The sequence below is a fragment of the Oncorhynchus keta genome, unplaced genomic scaffold, assembly GCF_023373465.1.
Source record: "Oncorhynchus keta strain PuntledgeMale-10-30-2019 unplaced genomic scaffold, Oket_V2 Un_scaffold_1378_pilon_pilon, whole genome shotgun sequence".
NCBI classification, from domain to species: Eukaryota; Metazoa; Chordata; class Actinopteri; order Salmoniformes; family Salmonidae; genus Oncorhynchus; species Oncorhynchus keta.
Window position 1 is genome coordinate 195,001 of NW_026290776.1, and position 23,725 is coordinate 218,725.

The 23,725-nt window shown below is 47.5% G+C and overlaps 1 protein-coding gene across 13 annotated transcripts in view; it reads right to left on the reverse strand.

The window, feature by feature from the left end:
- The window catches only part of ccdc33 (coiled-coil domain containing 33), a 51,798-nt gene that overhangs the window by 4,870 nt on the left and 23,203 nt on the right, over positions 1-23,725 (reverse strand). For all 13 annotated transcript variants that reach the window (XM_052513679.1, XM_052513688.1, XM_052513691.1 and 10 more), the window contains exons 5-6: positions 16,059-16,147; positions 15,824-15,955 (exon numbers count right to left, since the gene is read on the reverse strand). In XM_052513679.1, coding sequence (XP_052369639.1) covers positions 15,824-15,955; positions 16,059-16,147 — 221 coding nt within the window. The remainder of the gene's footprint in view (positions 1-15,823; positions 15,956-16,058; positions 16,148-23,725) is intronic.

Here is a 23,725-nt window from a genome sequence, read left to right on the forward strand (position 1 = left end):
GGAGAGGGGACACTATGGGGAAGGGAGAGGGGACACTATGGGGAAGGGAGAGGGGACACTATGGGGAAGGGAGAGGGGACACTATGGGGAAGGGAGAGGGGCCACTATGGGGAAGGGAGAGGGGACACTATGGGGAAGGGAGAGGGGCCACTATGGGGAAGGGAGAGGGGCCACTATGGGGAAGGGAGAGGGGACACTATGGGGAAGGGAGAGGGGACACTATGGGGAAGGGAGAGGGGACACTATGGGGAAGGGAGAGGGGACACTATGGGGAAGGGAGAGGGGCCACTATGGGGAAGGGAGAGGGAACACTATGGGGAAGGGAGAGGGGCCACTATGGGGAAGGGAGAGGGGCCACTATGGGGAAGGGAGAGGGGACACTATGGGGAAGGGAGAGGGGCCACTATGGGGAAGGGAGAGGGGACACTATGGGGAAGGGAGAGGGGACACTATGGGGAAGGGAGAGGGGACACTATGGGGAAGGGAGAGGGGACACTATGGGGAAGGGAGAGGGGACACTATGGGGAAGGGAGAGGGAACACTATGGGGAAGGGAGAGGGGACACTATGGGGAAGGGAGAGGGGCCACTATGGGGAAGGGAGAGGGGCCACTATGGGGAAGGGAGAGGGGACACTATGGGGAAGGGAGAGGGAACACTATGGGGAAGGGAGAGGGGACACTATGGGGAAGGGAGAGGGGACACTATAGGGAAGGGAGAGGGGACACTATGGGGAAGGGAGAGGGGCCACTATGGGGAAGGGAGAGGGGACACTATGGGGAAGGGAGAGGGAACACTATGGGGAAGGGAGAGGGGACACTATGGGGAAGGGAGAGGGGACACTATGGGGAAGGGAGAGGGGACACTATGGGGAAGGGAGAGGGGACACTATGGGGAAGGGAGAGGGGACACTATGGGGAAGGGAGAGGGGACACTATGGGGAAGGGAGAGGGGACACTATGGGGAAGGGAGAGGGGCCACTATGGGGAAGGGAGAGGGGACACTATGGGGAAGGGAGAGGGGACACTATGGGGAAGGGAGAGGGGACACTATGGGGAAGGGAGAGGGGACACTATGGGGAAGGGAGAGGGAACACTATGGGGAAGGGAGAGGGGACACTATGGGGAAGGGAGAGGGAACACTATGGGGAAGGGAGAGGGGACACTATGGGGAAGGGAGAGGGGCCACTATGGGGAAGGGAGAGGGGCCACTATGGGGAAGGGAGAGGGGACACTATGGGGAAGGGAGAGGGAACACTATGGGGAAGGGAGAGGGGACACTATGGGGAAGGGAGAGGGGACACTATGGGGAAGGGAGAGGGGACACTATGGGGAAGGGAGAGGGGACACTATGGGGAAGGGAGAGGGGACACTATGGGGAAGGGAGAGGGGACACTATGGGGAAGGGAGAGGGGACACTATGGGGAAGGGAGAGGGGACACTATGGGGAAGGGAGAGGGGCCACTATGGGGAAGGGAGAGGGGACACTATGGGGAAGGGAGAGGGGACACTATGGGGAAGGGAGAGGGGACACTATGGGGAAGGGAGAGGGGACACTATGGGGAAGGGAGAGGGGCCACTATGGGGAAGGGAGAGGGGCCACTATGGGGAAGGGAGAGGGGACACTATGGGGAAGGGAGAGGGGACACTATGGGGAAGGGAGAGGGGACACTATGGGGAAGGGAGAGGGAACACTATGGGGAAGGGAGAGGGGACACTATGGGGAAGGGAGAGGGGCCACTATGGGGAAGGGAGAGGGAACACTATGGGGAAGGGAGAGGGAACACTATGGGGAAGGGAGAGGGAACACTATGGGGAAGGGAGAGGGGACACTATGGGGAAGGGAGAGGGGCCACTATGGGGAAGGGAGAGGGAACACTATGGGGAAGGGAGAGGGGACACTATGGGGAAGGGAGAAGGAACACTATGGGGAAGGGAGAGGGGACACTATGGGGAAGGGAGAGGGGCCACTATGGGGAAGGGAGAGGGGCCACTATGGGGAAGGGAGAGGGGACACTATGGGGAAGGGAGAGGGGACACTATGGGGAAGGGAGAGGGGACACTATGGGGAAGGGGCCACTATGTGGAAGGGAGAGGGGCCACTATGGGGAAGGGAGAGGGGACACTATGGGGAAGGGGCCACTATGTGGAAGGGAGAGGGGTCACTATAGGGAAGGGAGAGGGGACACTATGGGGAAGGGAGAGGGGACACTATGGGGAAGGGAGAGGGGACACTATGGGGAAGGGAGAGGGGACACTATGGGGAAGGGAGAGGGGACACTATGGGGAAGGGAGAGGGGACACTATGGGGAAGGGAGAGGGGACACTATGGGGAAGGGAGAGGGGACACTATTAGGAACACCTCCAGACTATACAAAACATTAGGAACACCTTCCAGACTATACAAAACATTAGGAACACCTTCCTGACTATACAAAACATTAGGAACACCTTCCTGACTATACAAACATTAGGAACACCTTCCTGACTATACAAAACATTAGGAACACCTTCCCGACTATACAAAACATTAGGAACACCGTCCTGACTATACAAAACATTAGGAACACCTTCCCGACTATACAAAACATTAGGAACACCGTCCTGACTATACAAACATTAGGAACAACTTCCTGACTATACAAAACATTAGGAACACCGTCCTGACTATACAAAACATTAGGAACACCTTCCCGACTATACAAAACATTAGGAACACCTTCCCGACTATACAAAACATTAGGAACACCTTCCCGACTATACAAAACATTAGGAACACCTTCCCGACTATACAAAACATTAGGAACACCTTCCCGACTATACAAAACATTAGGAACACCTTCCTGGCTGTACAAAACATTAGGAACACCTTCCCGACTATACAAAACATTAGGAACACCTTCCCGACTATACAAAACATTAGGAACACCTTCCTGGCTATACAAAACATTAGGAACACCTTCCTGGCTATACAAAACATTAGGAACACCTTCCCGACTATACAAAACATTAGGAACACCTTCCCGACTATACAAAACATTAGGAACACCTTCCTGGCTATAGAAAAAATTAGGAACACCTTCCTGACTATACAAAACATTAGGAACACCGTCCTGACTATACAAAACATTAGGAACACCTTCCCGACTATACAAAACATTAGGAACACCTTCCCGACAATACAAAACATTAGGAACACCTTCCTGACTATACAAAACATTAGGAACACCTTCCTGACTATACAAAACATTAGGAACACCTTCCTGATACAGAGTTGCGCCCCCCCCCAGACTTCTGTGTCGGTGTCCCCTGTATATAGCCTCCACATTGACTCTGTACCGGTACCCCCTGTATATAGCCTCCACATTGACTCTGTACCATAACACCCTGTATATAGCCTCCACATTGACTCTGTACCATAACACCCTGTATATAGCCTCCACATTGACTCTGTACGTAACACCCTGTATATAGCCTCCACATTGACTCTGTATCGGTGTCCCCTGTATATAGCCTCCACATTGACTTTGTATCGGTGTCCCCTGTATATAGCCTCCACACTGACTCGGTACCGGTACCCCCTGTATATAGCCTCCATACTGACTCTGTACCGGTACCCCCTGTATATAGCCTCCATACTGACTCTGTACCGGTACCCCCTGTATATAGCCTCCACCTTGACTCTGTACCGGTACCCCCTGTATATAGCCTCCACATTGACTCTGTACCATAACACCCTGTATATAGCCTCCACATTGACTCTGTACCGGTACCCCCTGTATATAGCCTCCACATTGACTCTGTACCAGTAACCCCCTGTATATAGCCTCCACATTGACTCTGTACCGGTACCCCCTGTATATAGCCTCCACATTGACTCTGTACCAGTACCCCCTGTATATAGCCTCCACATTGACTCTGTACCGGTACCCCCTGTATGTAGCCTCCACATTGACTCTGTACCGGTACCCCCTGTATGTAGCCTCCACATTGACTCTGTACCGGTACCCCTGTATGTAGCCTCCACATTGACTCTGTACCGGTACCCCCTGTATATAGCCTCCACATTGACTCTGTACCGGTACCCCTGTATATAGTCTCCACATTGACTCTGTACCGGTACCCCCTGTATATAGTCTCCACATTGACTCTGTACCGGTACCCCCTGTATATAGTCTCCACATTGACTCTGTACCGGTACCCCTGTATATAGCCTCCACATTGACTCTGTACCGGTACCCCTGTATATAGCCTCCACATTGACTCTGTACCAGTACCCCCTGTATATAGCCTCCACATTGACTCTGTACCGGTACCCCCTGTATATAGCCTCCACATTGACTCTGTACCAGTACCCCCTGTATATCGCCTCCACATTGACTCTGTACCGGTACCCCCTGTATATAGCCTCCACATTGACTCTGTACCGGTACCCCCTGTATATAGCCTCCACAATGTACCGGTAGCCCCTGTATATAGCCTCCACATTGACTCTGTACCGGTACCCCCTGTATATAGTCTCCACATTGACTCTGTACCGGTGTCCCCTGTATATAGTCTCCACATTGACTCTGTACCGGTACCCCCTGTATATAGTCTCCACATTGACTCTGTACCGGTACCCCCTGTATATAGTCTCCACATTGACTCTGTACCGGTACCCCCTGTATATAGTCTCCACATTGACTCTGTACCATAACACCCTGTATATAGCCTCCACATTGACTCTGTACCATAAGACCCTGTATATAGCCTCCACATTGACTCTGTACCGGTACCCCCTGTATATAGTCTCCACATTGACTCTGTACCATAACACCCTGTATATAGCCTCCACATTGACTCTGTACCATAACACCCTGTATATAGCCTCCACATTGACTCTGTACCGTAATACCCTGTATACAGCCTCCACATTGACTCTGTACCAGTACCCCCTGTATATAGTCTCCACATTGACTCTGTACCATAACACCCTGTATATAGTCTCCACATTGACTCTGTACCATAACACCCTGTATATAGCCTCCACATTGACTCTGTACCATAACACCCTGTATATAGCCTCCACATTGACTCTCTACCGGTACCCCCTGTATATAGCCTCCACATTGACTCTGTACCGGTACCCCCTGTATATAGCCTCCACATTGACTCTGTACCAGTACCCCCTGTATATAGCCTCCACATTGACTCTGTACCGGTACCCCCTGTATATAGCCTCCACATTGACTCTGTACCAGTACCCCCTGTATATCGCCTCCACATTGACTCTGTACCGGTACCCCCTGTATATAGCCTCCACATTGACTCTGTACCGGTACCCCCTGTATATAGCCTCCACAATGTACCGGTAGCCCCTGTATATAGCCTCCACATTGACTCTGTACCGGTACCCCTGTATATAGTCTCCACATTGACTCTGTACCGGTGTCCCCTGTATATAGTCTCCACATTGACTCTGTACCGGTACCCCCTGTATATAGTCTCCACATTGACTCTGTACCGGTACCCCCTGTATATAGTCTCCACATTGACTCTGTACCGGTACCCCCTGTATATAGTCTCCACATTGACTCTGTACCATAACACCCTGTATATAGCCTCCACATTGACTCTGTACCATAACACCCTGTATATAGCCTCCACATTGACTCTGTACCGTAATACCCTGTATACAGCCTCCACATTGACTCTGTACCAGTACCCCCTGTATATAGTCTCCACATTGACTCTGTACCATAACACCCTGTATATAGTCTCCACATTGACTCTGTACCATAACACCCTGTATATAGCCTCCACATTGACTCTGTACCATAACACCCTGTATATAGCCTCCACATTGACTCTGTACCGGTACCCCCTGTATATAGCCTCCACATTGACTCTGTACCGGTACCCCCTGTATATAGTCTCCACATTGACTCTGTACCATAACACCCTGTATATAGCCTCCACAAAAATAGTGTAATATACAGTGCATTCAGAAAGTATTCAGACCCCGTGACTTTTTCCACATTTTGTTACGTTACATCCTTTTTCTAAAATTGGTTAAATCGTTTGATGCGTTGCTCCACCACACCATTTTGGTGGAAGTGTCTGGGAATGAGATTAGGTGAAGTATGACTAATGACATCACTTTAGAGCGTTTTCCAATTCTCCGCCCCTACGCGTCACCCTTTAATGACATCACTTTAGAGCGTTTTCCAATTCTCCGCCCCTACGCGTCACCCTTTAATGACATCACTTTAGAGCGTTTTCCAATTCTCCGCCCCTACGCGTCACCCTTTAATGACATCACTTTAGAGCGTTTTCCAATTCTCCGACCCTACGCGTCACCCTTTAATGACATCACTTTAGAGCGTTTTCCAATTCTCCGACCCTACGCGTCACCCTCTATAAATGGTTTGATCATATATTTATATGAATAATGAAAACGAAACAGTTCTGTATGGAAAACACAGACACAGAAAACAATCACAACCAAACTGGGGAAAATAAGCTTCCTAAGTATGATTCTCAATCAGAGACAACGATCGACAGCTGCCTCTGACTGAGAACCATACCAGGCCAAACACAGAAATACAACATAGAAAAAAAGACCATAGACTACCCACCCCAACTCACGCCCTGACCAAACTAACACAAAGACATCAAAAAGGAACTAAGGTCAGAAAGTGACAGTCTTGCACTGATGAGTGTCCGAACTGTGTGCCAACTGCTAGAACAACACATCAATACCTCACACAAAGACCAATAGTGATGAGGTCAACACATCAACACATCAATACCTCACACAAAGACCAATAGTGATGAGGTCAACACATCAATACCTCACACAAAGACCAATAGTGATGAGGTCAACACATCAATACCTCACACAAAGACCAATAGTGATGAGGTCAACACATCAACACATCAATACCTCGCACAAAGACCAATAGTGATGAGGTCAACACATCAATACCTCGCACAAAGACCAATAGTGATGAGGTCAACACATCAATACCTCGCACAAAGACCAATTGTGATGAGGTCAACACATCAATACCTCACACAAAGACCAATAGTGATGAGGTCAACACATCAATACCTCACACAAAGACCAACAGTGATGAGGTCAACACATCAATACCTCACACAAAGACCAATAGTGATGAGGTCAACACATCAACACCTTCACACAAAGACCAATAGTGATGAGGTCAACACATCAATACCTCACACATAGACCAATAGTGATGAGGTCAACACATTAATACCTCACACAAAGACCAATAGTGATGAGGTCAACACATTAATACCTCACACAAAGACCAATAGTGATGAGGTCAACACATCAACACCTTCACACAAAGACCAATAGTGATGAGGTCAACACATTAATACCTCACACAAAGACCAATAGTGATGAGGTCAACACATCAACACCTTCACACAAAGACCAATAGTGATGAGGTCAACACATTAATACCTCACACAAAGACCAATAGTGATGAGGTCAACACATTAATACCTCACACAAAGACCAATAGTGATGCAGTCAACACATTAATACCTCACACAAAGACCAATAGTGATGAGGTCAACACCTCACACAAAGACCAATAGTGATGTCGTCAACACATCAACACCTTCACACCAAGACCAATAGTGATGAAGTCAACACATCAATACCTCACACAAAGACCAACAGTGATGAGGTCAACACATCAATACCTCACACAAAGACCAATAGTGATGAGGTCAACACATCAATACCTCACACAAAGACCAATAGTGATGAGGTCAACACATCAATACCTCACACAAAGACCAATAGTGATGCAGTCAATACCTCACACAAAGACCAATAGTGATGTAGTCAACACATCAACACCTTCACACAAAGACCAATAGTGATGAGGTCAACACATCAATACCTCACACAAAGAACAATAGTGATGAGGTCAACACATCAACACCTCACACAAAGACCAATAGTGATGCAGTCAACACCTCACACAAAGACCAATAGTGATGAGGTCAACACATCAATACCTCACACAAAGACCAATAGTGATGAGGTCAACACATCAACACCTTCACACAAAGACCAATAGTGATGAGGTCAACACATCAATACCTTGCACCAAGACCAATAGTGATGTAGTCAACACCTTCACACAAAGACCAATAGTGATGAGGTCAACACATTAATACCTCACACAAAGACCAATAGTGATGAGGTCAACACATCAACACCTTCAGACAAAGACCAATAGTGATGAGGTCAACACACTAATACCTCACACAAAGACCAATAGTGATGAGGTCAACACCTCAATACCTCACACAAAGACCAATAGTGATGAGGTCAACACATCAACACCTCACACAAAGACCAATAGTGATGAGGTCAACACATCAACACCTTCAGACAAAGACCAATAGTGATGAGGTCAACACACTAATACCTCACACAAAGACCAATAGTGATGAGGTCAACACATCAACACCTTCACACCAAGACCAATAGTGATGAAGTCAACACATCAATACCTCACACAAAGACCAACAGTGATGAGGTCAACACATTAATACCTCACACAAAGACCAATAGTGATGAGGTCAACACATCAACACCTTCACACAAAGACCAATAGTGATGAGGTCAACACATTAATACCTCACACAAAGACCAATAGTGATGAGGTCAACACATCAACACCTTCACACAAAGACCAATAGTGATGAGGTCAACACATTAATACCTCACACAAAGACCAATAGTGATGAGGTCAACACATTAATACCTCACACAAAGACCAATAGTGATGCAGTCAACACATTAATACCTCACACAAAGACCAATAGTGATGAGGTCAACACCTCACACAAAGACCAATAGTGATGTCGTCAACACATCAACACCTTCACACCAAGACCAATAGTGATGAGGTCAACACATCAATACCTCACACAAAGACCAACAGTGATGAGGTCAACACATCAACACCTTCACACAAAGACCAATAGTGATGAGGTCAACACCTCAACACCTCACACAAAGACCAATAGTGATGAGGTCAACACATCAATACCTCGCACCAAGACCAATAGTGATGTAGTCAACACCTTCACACAAAGACCAATAGTGATGAGGTCAACACATTAATACCTCACACAAAGACCAATAGTGATGAGGTCAACACATCAATACCTCACACATAGACCAATAGTGATGAGGTCAACACATCAATACCTCGCACCAAGACCAATAGTGATGTAGTCAACACCTTCACACAAAGACCAATAGTGATGAGGTCAACACATTAATACCTCACACAAAGACCAAAAGTGATGAGGTCAACACATCAACACCTTCAGACAAAGACCAATAGTGATGAGGTCAACACATTAATACCTCACACAAAGACCAATAGTGATGAGGTCAACACATCAACACCTTCACACAAAGACCAATAGTGATGAGGTCAACACATTAATACCTCACACAAAGACCAATAGTGATGAGGTCAACACATTAATACCTCACACAAAGACCAATAGTGATGCAGTCAACACATTAATACCTCACACAAAGACCAATAGTGATGAGGTCAACACCTCACACAAAGACCAATAGTGATGTCGTCAACACATCAACACCTTCACACCAAGACCAATAGTGATGAGGTCAACACATCAATACCTCACACAAAGACCAATAGTGATGAGGTCAACACCTCAATACCTCACACAAAGACCAATAGTGATGAGGTCAACACATCAACACCTCACACAAAGACCAATAGTGATGAGGTCAACACATCAACACCTTCAGACAAAGACCAATAGTGATGAGGTCAACACACTAATACCTCACACAAAGACCAATAGTGATGAGGTCAACACACTAATACCTCACACAAAGACCAATAGTGATGTAGTCAACACATTAATACCTCACACAAAGACCAATAGTGATGAGGTCAACACATTAATACCTCACACAAAGACTAATAGTGATGAGGTCAACACATTAATACCTCACACAAAGACCAATAGTGATGAGGTCAACACATCAACACCTTCACACCAAGACCAATAGTGATGAGGTCAACACATCAATACCTCACACAAAGACCAATAGTGATGAGGTCAACACATCAATACCTCACACAAAGACCAATAGTGATGAGGTCAACACATCAACACCTTCAGACAAAGACCAATAGTGATGAGGTCAACACACTAATACCTCACACAAAGACCAATAGTGATGAGGTCAACACCTCAATACCTCACACAAAGACCAATAGTGATGAGGTCAACACATCAACACCTCACACAAAGACCAATAGTGATGAGGTCAACACATCAACACCTTCAGACAAAGACCAATAGTGATGAGGTCAACACACTAATACCTCACACAAAGACCAATAGTGATGAGGTCAACACATCAACACCTTCACACAAAGACCAATAGTGATGAGGTCAACACATTAATACCTCACACAAAGACCAATAGTGATGAGGTCAACACATTAATACCTCGCACAAAGACCAATAGTGATGAGGTCAACACATTAATACCTTACACAAAGACCAATAGTGATGAGGTCAACACATCAACACCTTCACACAAAGACCAATAGTGATGAGGTCAACACATTAATACCTCACACAAAGACCAATAGTGATGAGGTCAACACATCAACACCTTCACACAAAGACCAATAGTGATGAGGTCAACACATTAATACCTCACACAAAGACCAATAGTGATGAGGTCAACACATTAATACCTCACACAAAGACCAATAGTGATGCAGTCAACACATTAATACCTCACACAAAGACCAATAGTGATGAGGTCAACACCTCACACAAAGACCAATAGTGATGTCGTCAACACATCAACACCTTCACACCAAGACCAATAGTGATGAGGTCAACACATCAATACCTCACACAAAGACCAACAGTGATGAGGTCAACACATCAACACCTTCACACAAAGACCAATAGTGATGAGGTCAACACCTCAACACCTCACACAAAGACCAATAGTGATGAGGTCAACACATCAATACCTCGCACCAAGACCAATAGTGATGTAGTCAACACCTTCACACAAAGACCAATAGTGATGAGGTCAACACATTAATACCTCACACAAAGACCAATAGTGATGAGGTCAACACATCAATACCTCACACATAGACCAATAGTGATGAGGTCAACACATCAATACCTCGCACCAAGACCAATAGTGATGTAGTCAACACCTTCACACAAAGACCAATAGTGATGAGGTCAACACATTAATACCTCACACAAAGACCAATAGTGATGAGGTCAACACATCAACACCTTCAGACAAAGACCAATAGTGATGAGGTCAACACACTAATACCTCACACAAAGACCAATAGTGATGAGGTCAACACCTCAATACCTCACACAAAGACCAATAGTGATGAGGTCAACACATCAACACCTCACACAAAGACCAATAGTGATGAGGTCAACACATCAACACCTTCAGACAAAGACCAATAGTGATGAGGTCAACACACTAATACCTCACACAAAGACCAATAGTGATGCAGTCAACACATTAATACCTCACACAAAGACCAATAGTGATGAGGTCAACACCTCACACAAAGACCAATAGTGATGTCGTCAACACATCAAAACCTTCACACCAAGACCAATAGTGATGAGGTCAACACATCAATACCTCACACAAAGACCAATAGTGATGAGGTCAACACATCAACACCTTCACACAAAGACCAATAGTGATGAGGTCAACACCTCAAAACCTCACACAAAGACCAATAGTGATGAGGTCAACACATCAATACCTCGCACCAAGACCAATAGTGATGTAGTCAACACCTTCACACAAAGACCAATAGTGATGAGGTCAACACATTAATACCTCACACAAAGACCAATAGTGATGAGGTCAACACATCAATACCTCACACATAGACCAATAGTGATGAGGTCAACACATCAATACCTCGCACCAAGACCAATAGTGATGTAGTCAACACCTTCACACAAAGACCAATAGTGATGAGGTCAACACATTAATACCTCACACAAAGACCAATAGTGATGAGGTCAACACATCAACACCTCACACAAAGACCAATAGTGATGAGGTCAACACATCAACACCTTCAGACAAAGACCAATAGTGATGAGGTCAACACACTAATACCTCACACAAAGACCAATAGTGATGCAGTCAACACATTAATACCTCACACAAAGACCAATAGTGATGAGGTCAACACCTCACACAAAGACCAATAGTGATGTCGTCAACACATCAACACCTTCACACCAAGACCAATAGTGATGAGGTCAACACATCAATACCTCACACAAAGACCAATAGTGATGAGGTCAACACATCAACACCTTCACACAAAGACCAATAGTGATGAGGTCAACACCTCAAAACCTCACACAAAGACCAATAGTGATGAGGTCAACACATCAATACCTCGCACCAAGACCAATAGTGATGTAGTCAACACCTTCACACAAAGACCAATAGTGATGAGGTCAACACATTAATACCTCACACAAAGACCAATAGTGATGAGGTCAACACATCAATACCTCACACATAGACCAATAGTGATGAGGTCAACACATCAATACCTCGCACCAAGACCAATAGTGATGTAGTCAACACCTTCACACAAAGACCAATAGTGATGAGGTCAACACATTAATACCTCACACAAAGACCAAAAGTGATGAGGTCAACACATCAACACCTTCAGACAAAGACCAATAGTGATGTAGTCAACACCTTCACACAAAGACCAATAGTGATGAGGTCAACACATTAATACCTCACACAAAGACCAATAGTGATGAGGTCAACACATCAACACCTTCAGACAAAGACCAATAGTGATGAGGTCAACACACTAATACCTCACACAAAGACCAATAGTGATGAGGTCAACACCTCAATACCTCACACAAATACCAATAGTGATGAGGTCAACACATCAACACCTCACACAAAGACCAATAGTGATGAGGTCAACACATCAACACCTTCACACAAAGACCAATAGTGATGAGGTCAACACATCAACACCTTCACACAAAGACCAATAGTGATGAGGTCAACAGATCAACACCTCACTCAAAGACCAATAGTGATGCAGTCAACACATCAACACCTCACACATAGACCAATAGTGATGAGGTCAACACATTACCACCTCACACAAAGACCAATAGTGATGATGTCAACACATCAACACCTCACACAAAGACCAATAGTGATGAGGTCAACACATCAACACCTCACACATAGACCAATAGTGATGAGGTCAACACATCAACACCTTCACACAAAGACCAATAGTGATGAGGTCAACAGATCAACACCTCACACAAAGACCAATAGTGATGAGGTCAACAGATCAACACCTTCACACATAGACCAATAGTGATGAGGTCAACACACTAATACCTCACACAAAGACCAATAGTGATGAGGTCAACACATCAATACCTCGCACCAAGACCAATAGTGATGTAGTCAACACCTCACACAAAGACCAATAGTGATGAGGTCAACACATCAACACCTTCACACAAAGACCAATAGTGATGAGGTCAACACACTAATACCTCACACAAAGACCAATAGTGATGAGGTCAACACATTAATACCTCACTCAAAGACCAATAGTGATGAGGTCAACACCTCAATACCTCACACAAAGACCAATAGTGATGAGGTCAACACCTCAATACCTCACACAAAGACCAATAGTGATGAGGTCAACACATCAACACCTTCACACATAGACCAATAGTGATGAGGTCAACACATCAATACCTCGCACCAAGACCAATAGTGATGTAGTCAACACCTTCACACAAAGACCAATAGTGATGAGGTCAACACATTAATACCTCACACAAAGACCAATAGTGATGAGGTCAACACATCAACACCTTCAGACAAAGACCAATAGTGATGAGGTCAACACACTAATACCTCACACAAAGACCAATAGTGATGAGGTCAACACCTCAATACCTCACACAAATACCAATAGTGATGAGGTCAACACATCAACACCTCACACAAAGACCAATAGTGATGAGGTCAACACATCAACACCTTCACACAAAGACCAATAGTGATGAGGTCAACACATCAACACCTTCACACAAAGACCAATAGTGATGAGGTCAACAGATCAACACCTCACTCAAAGACCAATAGTGATGCAGTCAACACATCAACACCTCACACATAGACCAATAGTGATGAGGTCAACACATTACCACCTCACACAAAGACCAATAGTGATGATGTCAACACATCAACACCTTCACACAAAGACCAATAGTGATGAGGTCAACACATCAACACCTCACACATAGACCAATAGTGATGAGGTCAACACATCAACACCTTCACACAAAGACCAATAGTGATGAGGTCAACAGATCAACACCTCACACAAAGACCAATAGTGATGAGGTCAACAGATCAACACCTTCACACATAGACCAATAGTGATGAGGTCAACACACTAATACCTCACACAAAGACCAATAGTGATGAGGTCAACACATCAATACCTCGCACCAAGACCAATAGTGATGTAGTCAACACCTCACACAAAGACCAATAGTGATGAGGTCAACACATCAACACCTTCACACAAAGACCAATAGTGATGAGGTCAACACACTAATACCTCACACAAAGACCAATAGTGATGAGGTCAACACATTAATACCTCACTCAAAGACCAATAGTGATGAGGTCAACACCTCAATACCTCACACAAAGACCAATAGTGATGAGGTCAACACCTCAATACCTCACACAAAGACCAATAGTGATGAGGTCAACAGATCAACACCTCACACAAAAACCAATAGTGATGAGGTCAACACACTAATACCTCACACAAAGACCAATAGTGATGAGGTCAACACCTCAATACCTCACACAAAGACCAATAGTGATGAGGTCAACACCTCAATACCTCACACAAAGACCAATAGTGATGAGGTCAACACCTCAATACCTCACACAAAGACCAATAGTGATGAGGTCAACACCTCAATACCTCACACAAAGACCAATAGTGATGAGGTCAACACCTCAATACCTCACACAAAGACCAATAGTGATGAGGTCAACACCTCAATACCTCACACAAAGACCAATAGTGATGAGGTCAACACATCAACACCTTCACACAAAGACCAATAGTGATGAGGTCAACACACTAATACCTCACACAAAGACCAATAGTGATGAGGTCAACACATCAACACCTTCACACAAAGACCAATAGTGATGAGGTCAACACATCAACACCTCACACAAAGACCAATAGTGAAGCAATCAATCTCTCCTCAACTTTGAGCCAGGATAGATTCACATTCACCCACCGTGTGTATCTATGTTTATTGCGTGCTGTTCTGTTCTGCACCAACTGCAATTACTTATGTCCTTCTTTTGCCGCACCTGACCACACAGGTGTGACAAAACTAGGGCCTGTATGAGCCGTCCGGTCGACTGAGAAAGCAGGCTGCCGGTAGCCTAGTGGTTAGAGCGTTGGGCCAGTAACCGAAAAGTTGCTAGATTGAACCATCCGAGCTGACAAGGTAAAAATCTGTTGTTCTGCCCCTGAACAAGGGTCAGGGGTCAGGGGTTGGGTACCTTCTCCTGCTGTTTAACGGTGGCCTCCAGGCCTGCAGCCTTGGAGACAGTCCTGTGGTATCGCTGTAGGGTCAGGGGTCAGGGGTCAGGTACCTTCTCCTGCTGTTTAACGGTGGCCTCCAGGCCTGCAGTCTTGGAGACAGTCCTGTGGTATCGCTGTAGGACGGTCTGTTGCTGCTGGTGAGCTCTCTGGAGACGCAGCAACTCCTTTTCACTGTCATTCTTCTGGAAGGTGGAGAGGATGTCAACAACAGAGCCATGAGGGTTTCTTACATAAGGTGACAGCTGGACAGAGTTTAGAGTTCTGTGTGTCTGTGTGTCTGCTCACCCTGATCAGATCATTCTGTAGCTGTTGTATCTTGTCTCTCTGAGCTGAAGCCTTGCTGCTCTCACTGGCCAGCTTAAACTTCAGAGAGGCTGGAGGTACACACACACAACACAATCTGTCAACACACACACACACAACACAATCTGTCAACACCCACACACACAACACAATCTGTCAACACACACACACAACACAATCTGTCAACACACACACACACACACACCTCTCAAATATAATCCAGGTAGAATCAGGAGGTAACAGTGGGTTGGGAGATCTGTGAAAGTTGTAATGTTTTAAAAATGTATTAACTGCCGGACCCCAGGAAGAGTAGCTGCTGCTTTGACATGAACTAATGGGGATCCATGATAAACCCCAGGAAGAGTAGCTGCTGCCTTGGCAGGAAATAATGGGGATCCGTAATAAACCCCAGGAAGAGTAGATGCTGCTTTGGCAGGAACTAATGGGGATCCGTAATAAACACCAGGAAGAGTAGCTGCTGCCTCGGCAGGAACTAATGGGGATCCGTAATAAACCCCAGGAAGAGTAGCTGCTGCCTCGGCAGGAACTAATGGGGATCCGTAATAAACCCCAGGAAGAGTAGCTGCTGCCTCTGCAGGAACTAATGGGGATCCGTAATAAACCCCAGGAAGAGTAGCTGCTGCCTCGGCAGGAACTAATGGGGATCCATAATAAATCCCAGGAAGAGTAGCTGCTGCCTTGGCAGGAACTAATGGGGATCCATAATAAACCCCAGGAAGAGTAGCTGCTGCCTTGGCAGGAACTCATGGGGATCCATAATAAACCCCAGAAATAGTAGCTGCTGCCTTGGCAGGAACTCATGGGGATACATAATAAACCCCAGGAAGGGTAGCTGCTGCATTGGCAGGAACTAATGGGGATCCATAATAAACCCCAGGAAGAGTAGCTGCTGCCTCGGCAGGAACTAATGGGGATCCGTAATAAACCCCAGGAAGAGTAGCTGCTGCCTCGGCAGGAACTAATGGGGATCCGTAATAAACCCCAGGAAGAGTAGCTGCTGCCTCGGCAGGAACTAATGGGGATCCGTAATAAACCCCAGGAAGAGTAGCTGCTGCCTTGGCAGGAACTAATGGGGATCCGTAATAAACCCCAGGAAGAGTAGCTGCTGCCTTGGCAGGAACTAATGGGGATCCGTAATAAACCCCAGGAAGAGTAGCTGCTGCCTTGGCAGGAACTAATGGGGATCCGTAATAAACACCAGGAAGAGTAGCTGCTGCCTCTGCAGGAACTAATGGGGATCCGTAATAAACCCCAGGAAGAGTAGCTGCTGCCTCGGCAGGAACTAATGGGGATCCATAATAAACCCCAGGAAGAGTAGCTGCTGCCTCGGCAGGAACTAATGGGGATCCGTAATAAACCCCAGGAAGAGTAGCTGCTGCCTCTGCAGGAACTAATGGGGATCCGTAATAAACCCCAGGAAGAGTAGCTGCTGCCTCGGCAGGAACTAATGGGGATCCATAATAAACCCCAGGAAGAGTAGCTGCTGCCTTGGCAGGTACTCATGGGGATCCATAATAAACCCCAGAAATAGTAGCTGCTGCCTTGGCAGGAACTCATGGGGATACATAATAAACCCCAGGAAGAGTAGCTGCTGCATTGGCAGGAACTAATGGGGATCCATAATAAACCCCAGGAAGAGTAGCTGCTGCCTCGGCAGGAACTAATGGGGATCCGTAATAAACCCCAGGAAGAGTAGCTGCTGCCTCGGCAGGAACTAATGGGGATCCGTAATAAACCCCAGGAAGAGTAGCTGCTGCCTCGGCAGGAACTAATGGGGATCCGTAATAAACCCCAGGAAGAGTAGCTGCTGCCTCTGCAGGAACTAATGGGGATCCGTAATAAACCCCAGGAAGAGTAGCTGCTGCCTCGGCAGGAACTAATGGGGATCCATAATAAACCCCAGGAAGAGTAGCTGCTGCCTTGGCAGGTACTCATGGGGATCCATAATAAACCCCAGAAATAGTAGCTGCTGCCTTGGCAGGAACTCATGGGGATACATAATAAACCCCAGGAAGAGTAGCTGCTGCATTGGCAGGAACTAATGGGGATCCATAATAAACCCCAGGAAGAGTAGCTGCTGCCTCGGCAGGAACTAATGGGGATCCATAATAAACCCCAGGAAGAGTAGCTGCTGCCTGGCAGGAACTAATGGGGATCCGTAATAAACCCCAGGAAGAGTAGCTGCTGCCTTGGCAGGAACTAATGGGGATCCGTAATAAACCCCAGGAAGAGTAGCTGCTGCCTCTGCAGGAACTAATGGGGATCCGTAATAAACCCCAGGAAGAGTAGCTGCTGCCTGGCAGGAACTAATGGGGATCCGTAATAAATCCCAGGAAGAGTAGCTGCTGCCTCGGCAGGAACTAATGGGGATCCGTAATAAACCCCAGGAAGAGTAGCTGCTGCCTCGGCAGGAACTAATGGGGATCCGTAATAAACCCCAGGAAGAGTAGCTGCTGCCTCGGCAGGAACTAATGGGGATCCATAATAAACCCCAGGAAGAGTAGCTGCTGCCTTGGCAGGTACTCATGGGGATCCATAATAAACCCCAGAAATAGTAGCTGCTGCCTTGGCAGGAACTCATGGGGATACATAATAAACCCCAGGAAGAGTAGCTGCTGCATTGGCAGGAACTAATGGGGATCCATAATAAACCCCAGGAAGAGTAGCTGCTGCCTGGCAGGAACTAATGGGGATCCGTAATAAACCCCAGGAAGAGTAGCTGCTGCCTCGGCAGGAACTAATGGGGATCCGTAATAAACCCCAGGAAGAGTAGCTGCTGCCTTGGCAGGAACTAATGGGGATCCGTAATAAACCCCAGGAAGAGTAGCTGCTGCCTCTGCAGGAACTAATGGGGATCCGTAATAAACCCCAGGAAGAGTAGCTGCTGCCTCGGCAGGAACTAATGGGGATCCGTAATAAATCCCAGGAAGAGTAGCTGCTGCCTCGGCAGGAACTAATGGGGATCCGTAATAAACCCCAGGAAGAGTAGCTGCTGCCTCGGCAGGAACTAATGGGGATCCGTAATAAACCCCAGGAAGAGTAGCTGCTGCCTCTGCAGGAACTAATGGGGATCCGTAATAAACCCCAGGAAGAGTAGCTGCTGCCTTGGCAGGAACTCATGGGGATCCATAATAAACCCCAGAAATAGTAGCTGCTGCCTTGGCAGGAACTCATGGGGATCCATAATAAACCCCAGGAAGAGTAGCTGCTGCATTGGCAGGAACTAATGGGGATCCATAATAAACCCCAGGAAGAGTAGCTGCTGCCTCGGCAGGAACTAATGGGGATCCGTAATAAACCCCAGGAAGAGTAGCTGCTGCCTCGGCAGGAACTAATGGGGATCCGTAATAAACCCCAGGAAGAGTAGCTGCTGCCTTGGCAGGAACTAATGGGGATCCGTAATAAACCCCAGGAAGAGTAGCTGCTGCCTCTGCAGGAACTAATGGGGATCCGTAATAAACCCCAGGAAGAGTAGCTGCTGCCTCGGCAGGAACTAATGGGGATCCGTAATAAATCCCAGGAAGAGTAGCTGCTGCCTCGGCAGGAACTAATGGGGATCCGTAATAAACCCCAGGAAGAGTAGCTGCTGCCTCGGCAGGAACTAATGGGGATCCGTAATAAACCCCAGGAAGAGTAGCTGCTGCCTCGGCAGGAACTAATGGGGATCCATAATAAACCCCAGGAAGAGTAGCTGCTGCCTTGGCAGGAACTCATGGGGATCCATAATAAACCCCAGAAATAGTAGCTGCTGCCTTGGCAGGAACTCATGGGGATACATAATAAACCCCAGGAAGAGTAGCTGCTGCATTGGCAGGAACTAATGGGGATCCATAATAAACCCCAGGAAGAGTAGCTGCTGCCTCGGCAGGAACTAATGGGGATCCGTAATAAACCCCAGGAAGAGTAGCTGCTGCCTCGGCAGGAACTAATGGGGATCCGTAATAAACCCCAGGAAGAGTAGCTGCTGCCTCGGCAGGAACTAATGGGGATCCGTAATAAACCCCAGGAAGAGTAGCTGCTGCCTCTGCAGGAACTAATGGGGATCCGTAATAAACCCCAGGAAGAGTAGCTGCTGCCTCGGCAGGAACTAATGGGGATCCGTAATAAATCCCAGGAAGAGTAGCTGCTGCCTCGGCAGGAACTAATGGGGATCCGTAATAAACCCCAGGAAGAGTAGCTGCTGCCTCGGCAGGAACTAATGGGGATCCGTAATAAACCCCAGGAAGAGTAGCTGCTGCCTCTGCAGGAACTAATGGGGATCCGTAATAAACCCCAGGAAGAGTAGCTGCTGCCTTGGCAGGTACTCATGGGGATCCATAATAAACCCCAGAAATAGTAGCTGCTGCCTTGGCAGGAACTCATGGGGATACATAATAAACCCCAGGAAGAGTAGCTGCTGCATTGGCAGGAACTAATGGGGATCCATAATAAACCCCAGGAAGAGTAGCTGCTGCCTCGGCAGGAACTAATGGGGATCCGTAATAAACCCCAGGAAGAGTAGCTGCTGCCTCGGCAGGAACTAATGGGGATCCGTAATAAACCCCAGGAAGAGTAGCTGCTGCCTCGGCAGGAACTAATGGGGATCCATAATAAACCCCAGGAAGAGTAGCTGCTGCCTCTGCAGGAACTAATGGGGATCCGTAATAAACCCCAGGAAGAGTAGCTGCTGCCTTGGCAGGAACTAATGGGGATCCGTAATAAATCCCAGGAAGAGTAGCTGCTGCCTCGGCAGGAACTAATGGGGATCCGTAATAAACCCCAGGAAGAGTAGCTGCTGCCTCGGCAGGAACTAATGGGGATCCATAATAAACCCCAGGAAGAGTAGCTGCTGCCTTGGCAGGAACTCATGGGGATCCATAATAAACCCCAGGAAGGTAGCTGCTGCATTGGCAGGAACTAATGGGGATCCATAATAAACCCCAGGAAGAGTAGCTGCTGCCTCGGCAGGAACTAATGGGGATCCGTAATAAACCCCAGGAAGAGTAGCTGCTGCCTGGCAGGAACTAATGGGGATCCATAATAAACCCCAGGAAGAGTAGCTGCTGCCTCGGCAGGAACTAATGGGGATCCGTAATAAACCCCAGGAAGAGTAGCTGCTGCCTTGGCAGGAACTAATGGGGATCCGTAATAAACCCCAGGAAGAGTAGCTGCTGCCTTGGCAGGAACTAATGGGGATCCGTAATAAACACCAGGAAGAGTAGCTGCTGCCTCTGCAGGAACTAATGGGGATCCGTAATAAACCCCAGGAAGAGTAGCTGCTGCCTCGGCAGGAACTAATGGGGATCCATAATAAACCCCAGGAAGAGTAGCTGCTGCCTCGGCAGGAACTAATGGGGATCCGTAATAAACCCCAGGAAGAGTAGCTGCTGCCTTGGCAGGAACTAATGGGGATCCGTAATAAACCCCAGGAAGAGTAGCTGCTGCCTCGGCAGGAACTAATGGGGATCCATAATAAACCCCAGGAAGAGTAGCTGCTGCCTTGGCAGGTACTCATGGGGATCCATAATAAACCCCAGAAAGAGTAGCTGCTGCCTTGGCAGGAACTCATGGGGATACATAATAAACCCCAGGAAGAGTAGCTGCTGCATTGGCAGGAACTAATGGGGATCCATAATAAACCCCAGGAAGAGTAGCTGCTGCCTCGGCAGGAACTAATGGGGATCCGTAATAAACCCCAGGAAGAGTAGCTGCTGCCTCGGCAGGAACTAATGGGGATCCATAATAAACCCCAGGAAGAGTAGCTGCTGCCTCGGCAGGAACTAATGGGGATCCGTAATAAACCCCAGGAAGAGTAGCTGCTGCCTCGGCAGGAACTAATGGGGATCCGTAATAAACCCCAGGAAGAGTAGCTGCTGCCTTGGCAGGAACTAATGGGGATCCGTAATAAACCCCAGGAAGAGTAGCTGCTGCCTTGGCAGGAACTAATGGGGATCCTTAATAAACCCCAGGAAGAGTAGCTGCTGCCTCGGCAGGAACTAATGGGGATCCGTAATAAACCCCAGGAAGAGTAGCTGCTGCCTCGGCAGGAACTAATGGGGATCCATAATAAACCCCAGGAAGAGTAGCTGCTGCCTTGGCAGGTACTCATGGGGATCCATAATAAACCCCAGAAATAGTAGCTGCTGCCTTGGCAGGAACTCATGGGGATACATAATAAACCCCAGGAAGAGTAGCTGCTGCATTGGCAGGAACTAATGGGGATCCATAATAAACCCCAGGAAGAGTAGCTGCTGCCTCGGCAGGAACTAATGGGGATCCGTAATAAACCCCAGGAAGAGTAGCTGCTGCCTCGGCAGGAACTAATGGGGATCCGTAATAAACCCCAGGAAGAGTAGCTGCTGCCTCGGCAGGAACTAATGGGGATCCGTAATAAACCCCAGGAAGAGTAGCTGCTGCCTCGGCAGGAACTAATGGGGATCCGTAATAAATCCCAGGAAGAGTAGCTGCTGCCTCGGCAGGAACTAATGGGGATCCGTAATAAACCCCAGGAAGAGTAGCTGCTGCCTCGGCAGGAACTAATGGGGATCCATAATAAACCCCAGGAAGAGTAGCTGCTGCCTCGGCAGGAACTAATGGGGATCCGTAATAAACCCCAGGAAGAGTAGCTGCTGCCTTGGCAGGTACTCATGGGGATCCATAATAAACCCCAGAAATAGTAGCTGCTGCCTTGGCAGGAACTCATGGGGATACATAATAAACCCCAGGAAGAGTAGCTGCTGCATTGGCAGGAACTAATGGGGATCCATAATAAACCCCAGGAAGAGTAGCTGCTGCCTCGGCAGGAACTAATGGGGATCCGTAATAAACCCCAGGAAGAGTAGCTGCTGCCTCGGCAGGAACTAATGGGGATCCATAATAAACCCCAGGAAGAGTAGCTGCTGCCTCTGCAGGAACTAATGGGGATCCATAATAAACCCCAGGAAGAGTAGCTGCTGCCTCGGCAGGAACTAATGGGGATCCATAATAAATCCCAGGAAGAGTAGCTGCTGCCTCGGCAGGAACTAATGGGGATCCGTAATAAACCCCAGGAAGAGTAGCTGCTGCCTCGGCAGGAACTAATGGGGATCCGTAATAAACCCCAGGAAGAGTAGCTGCTGCCTTGGCAGGAACTAATGGGGATCCATAATAAACCCCAGGAAGAGTAGCTGCTGCCTTGGCAGGAACTAATGGGGATCCATAATAAACCCCAGAAATAGTAGCTGCTGCCTTGGCAGGAACTCATGGGGATCCGTAATAAACCCCAGGAAGAGTAGCTGCTGCCTTGGCAGGAACTAATGGGGATCCATAATAAACCCCAGGAAGAGTAGCTGCTGCCTCTTCAGGAACTAATGGGGATCCGTAATAAACCCCAGGAAGAGTAGCTGCTGCCTTGGCAGGAACTAATGGGGATCCATAATAAACCCCAGGAAGAGTAGCTGCTGCCTCGGCAGGAACTAATGGGGATCCATAATAAACCCCAGGAAGAGTAGCTGCTGCCTCTGCAGGAACTAATGGGGATCCGTAATAAACCCCAGGAAGAGTAGCTGCTGCCTCGGCAGGAACTAATGGGGATCCGTAATAAATCCCAGGAAGAGTAGCTGCTGCCTTGGCAGGAACTAATGGGGATCCGTAATAAACCCCAGGAAGAG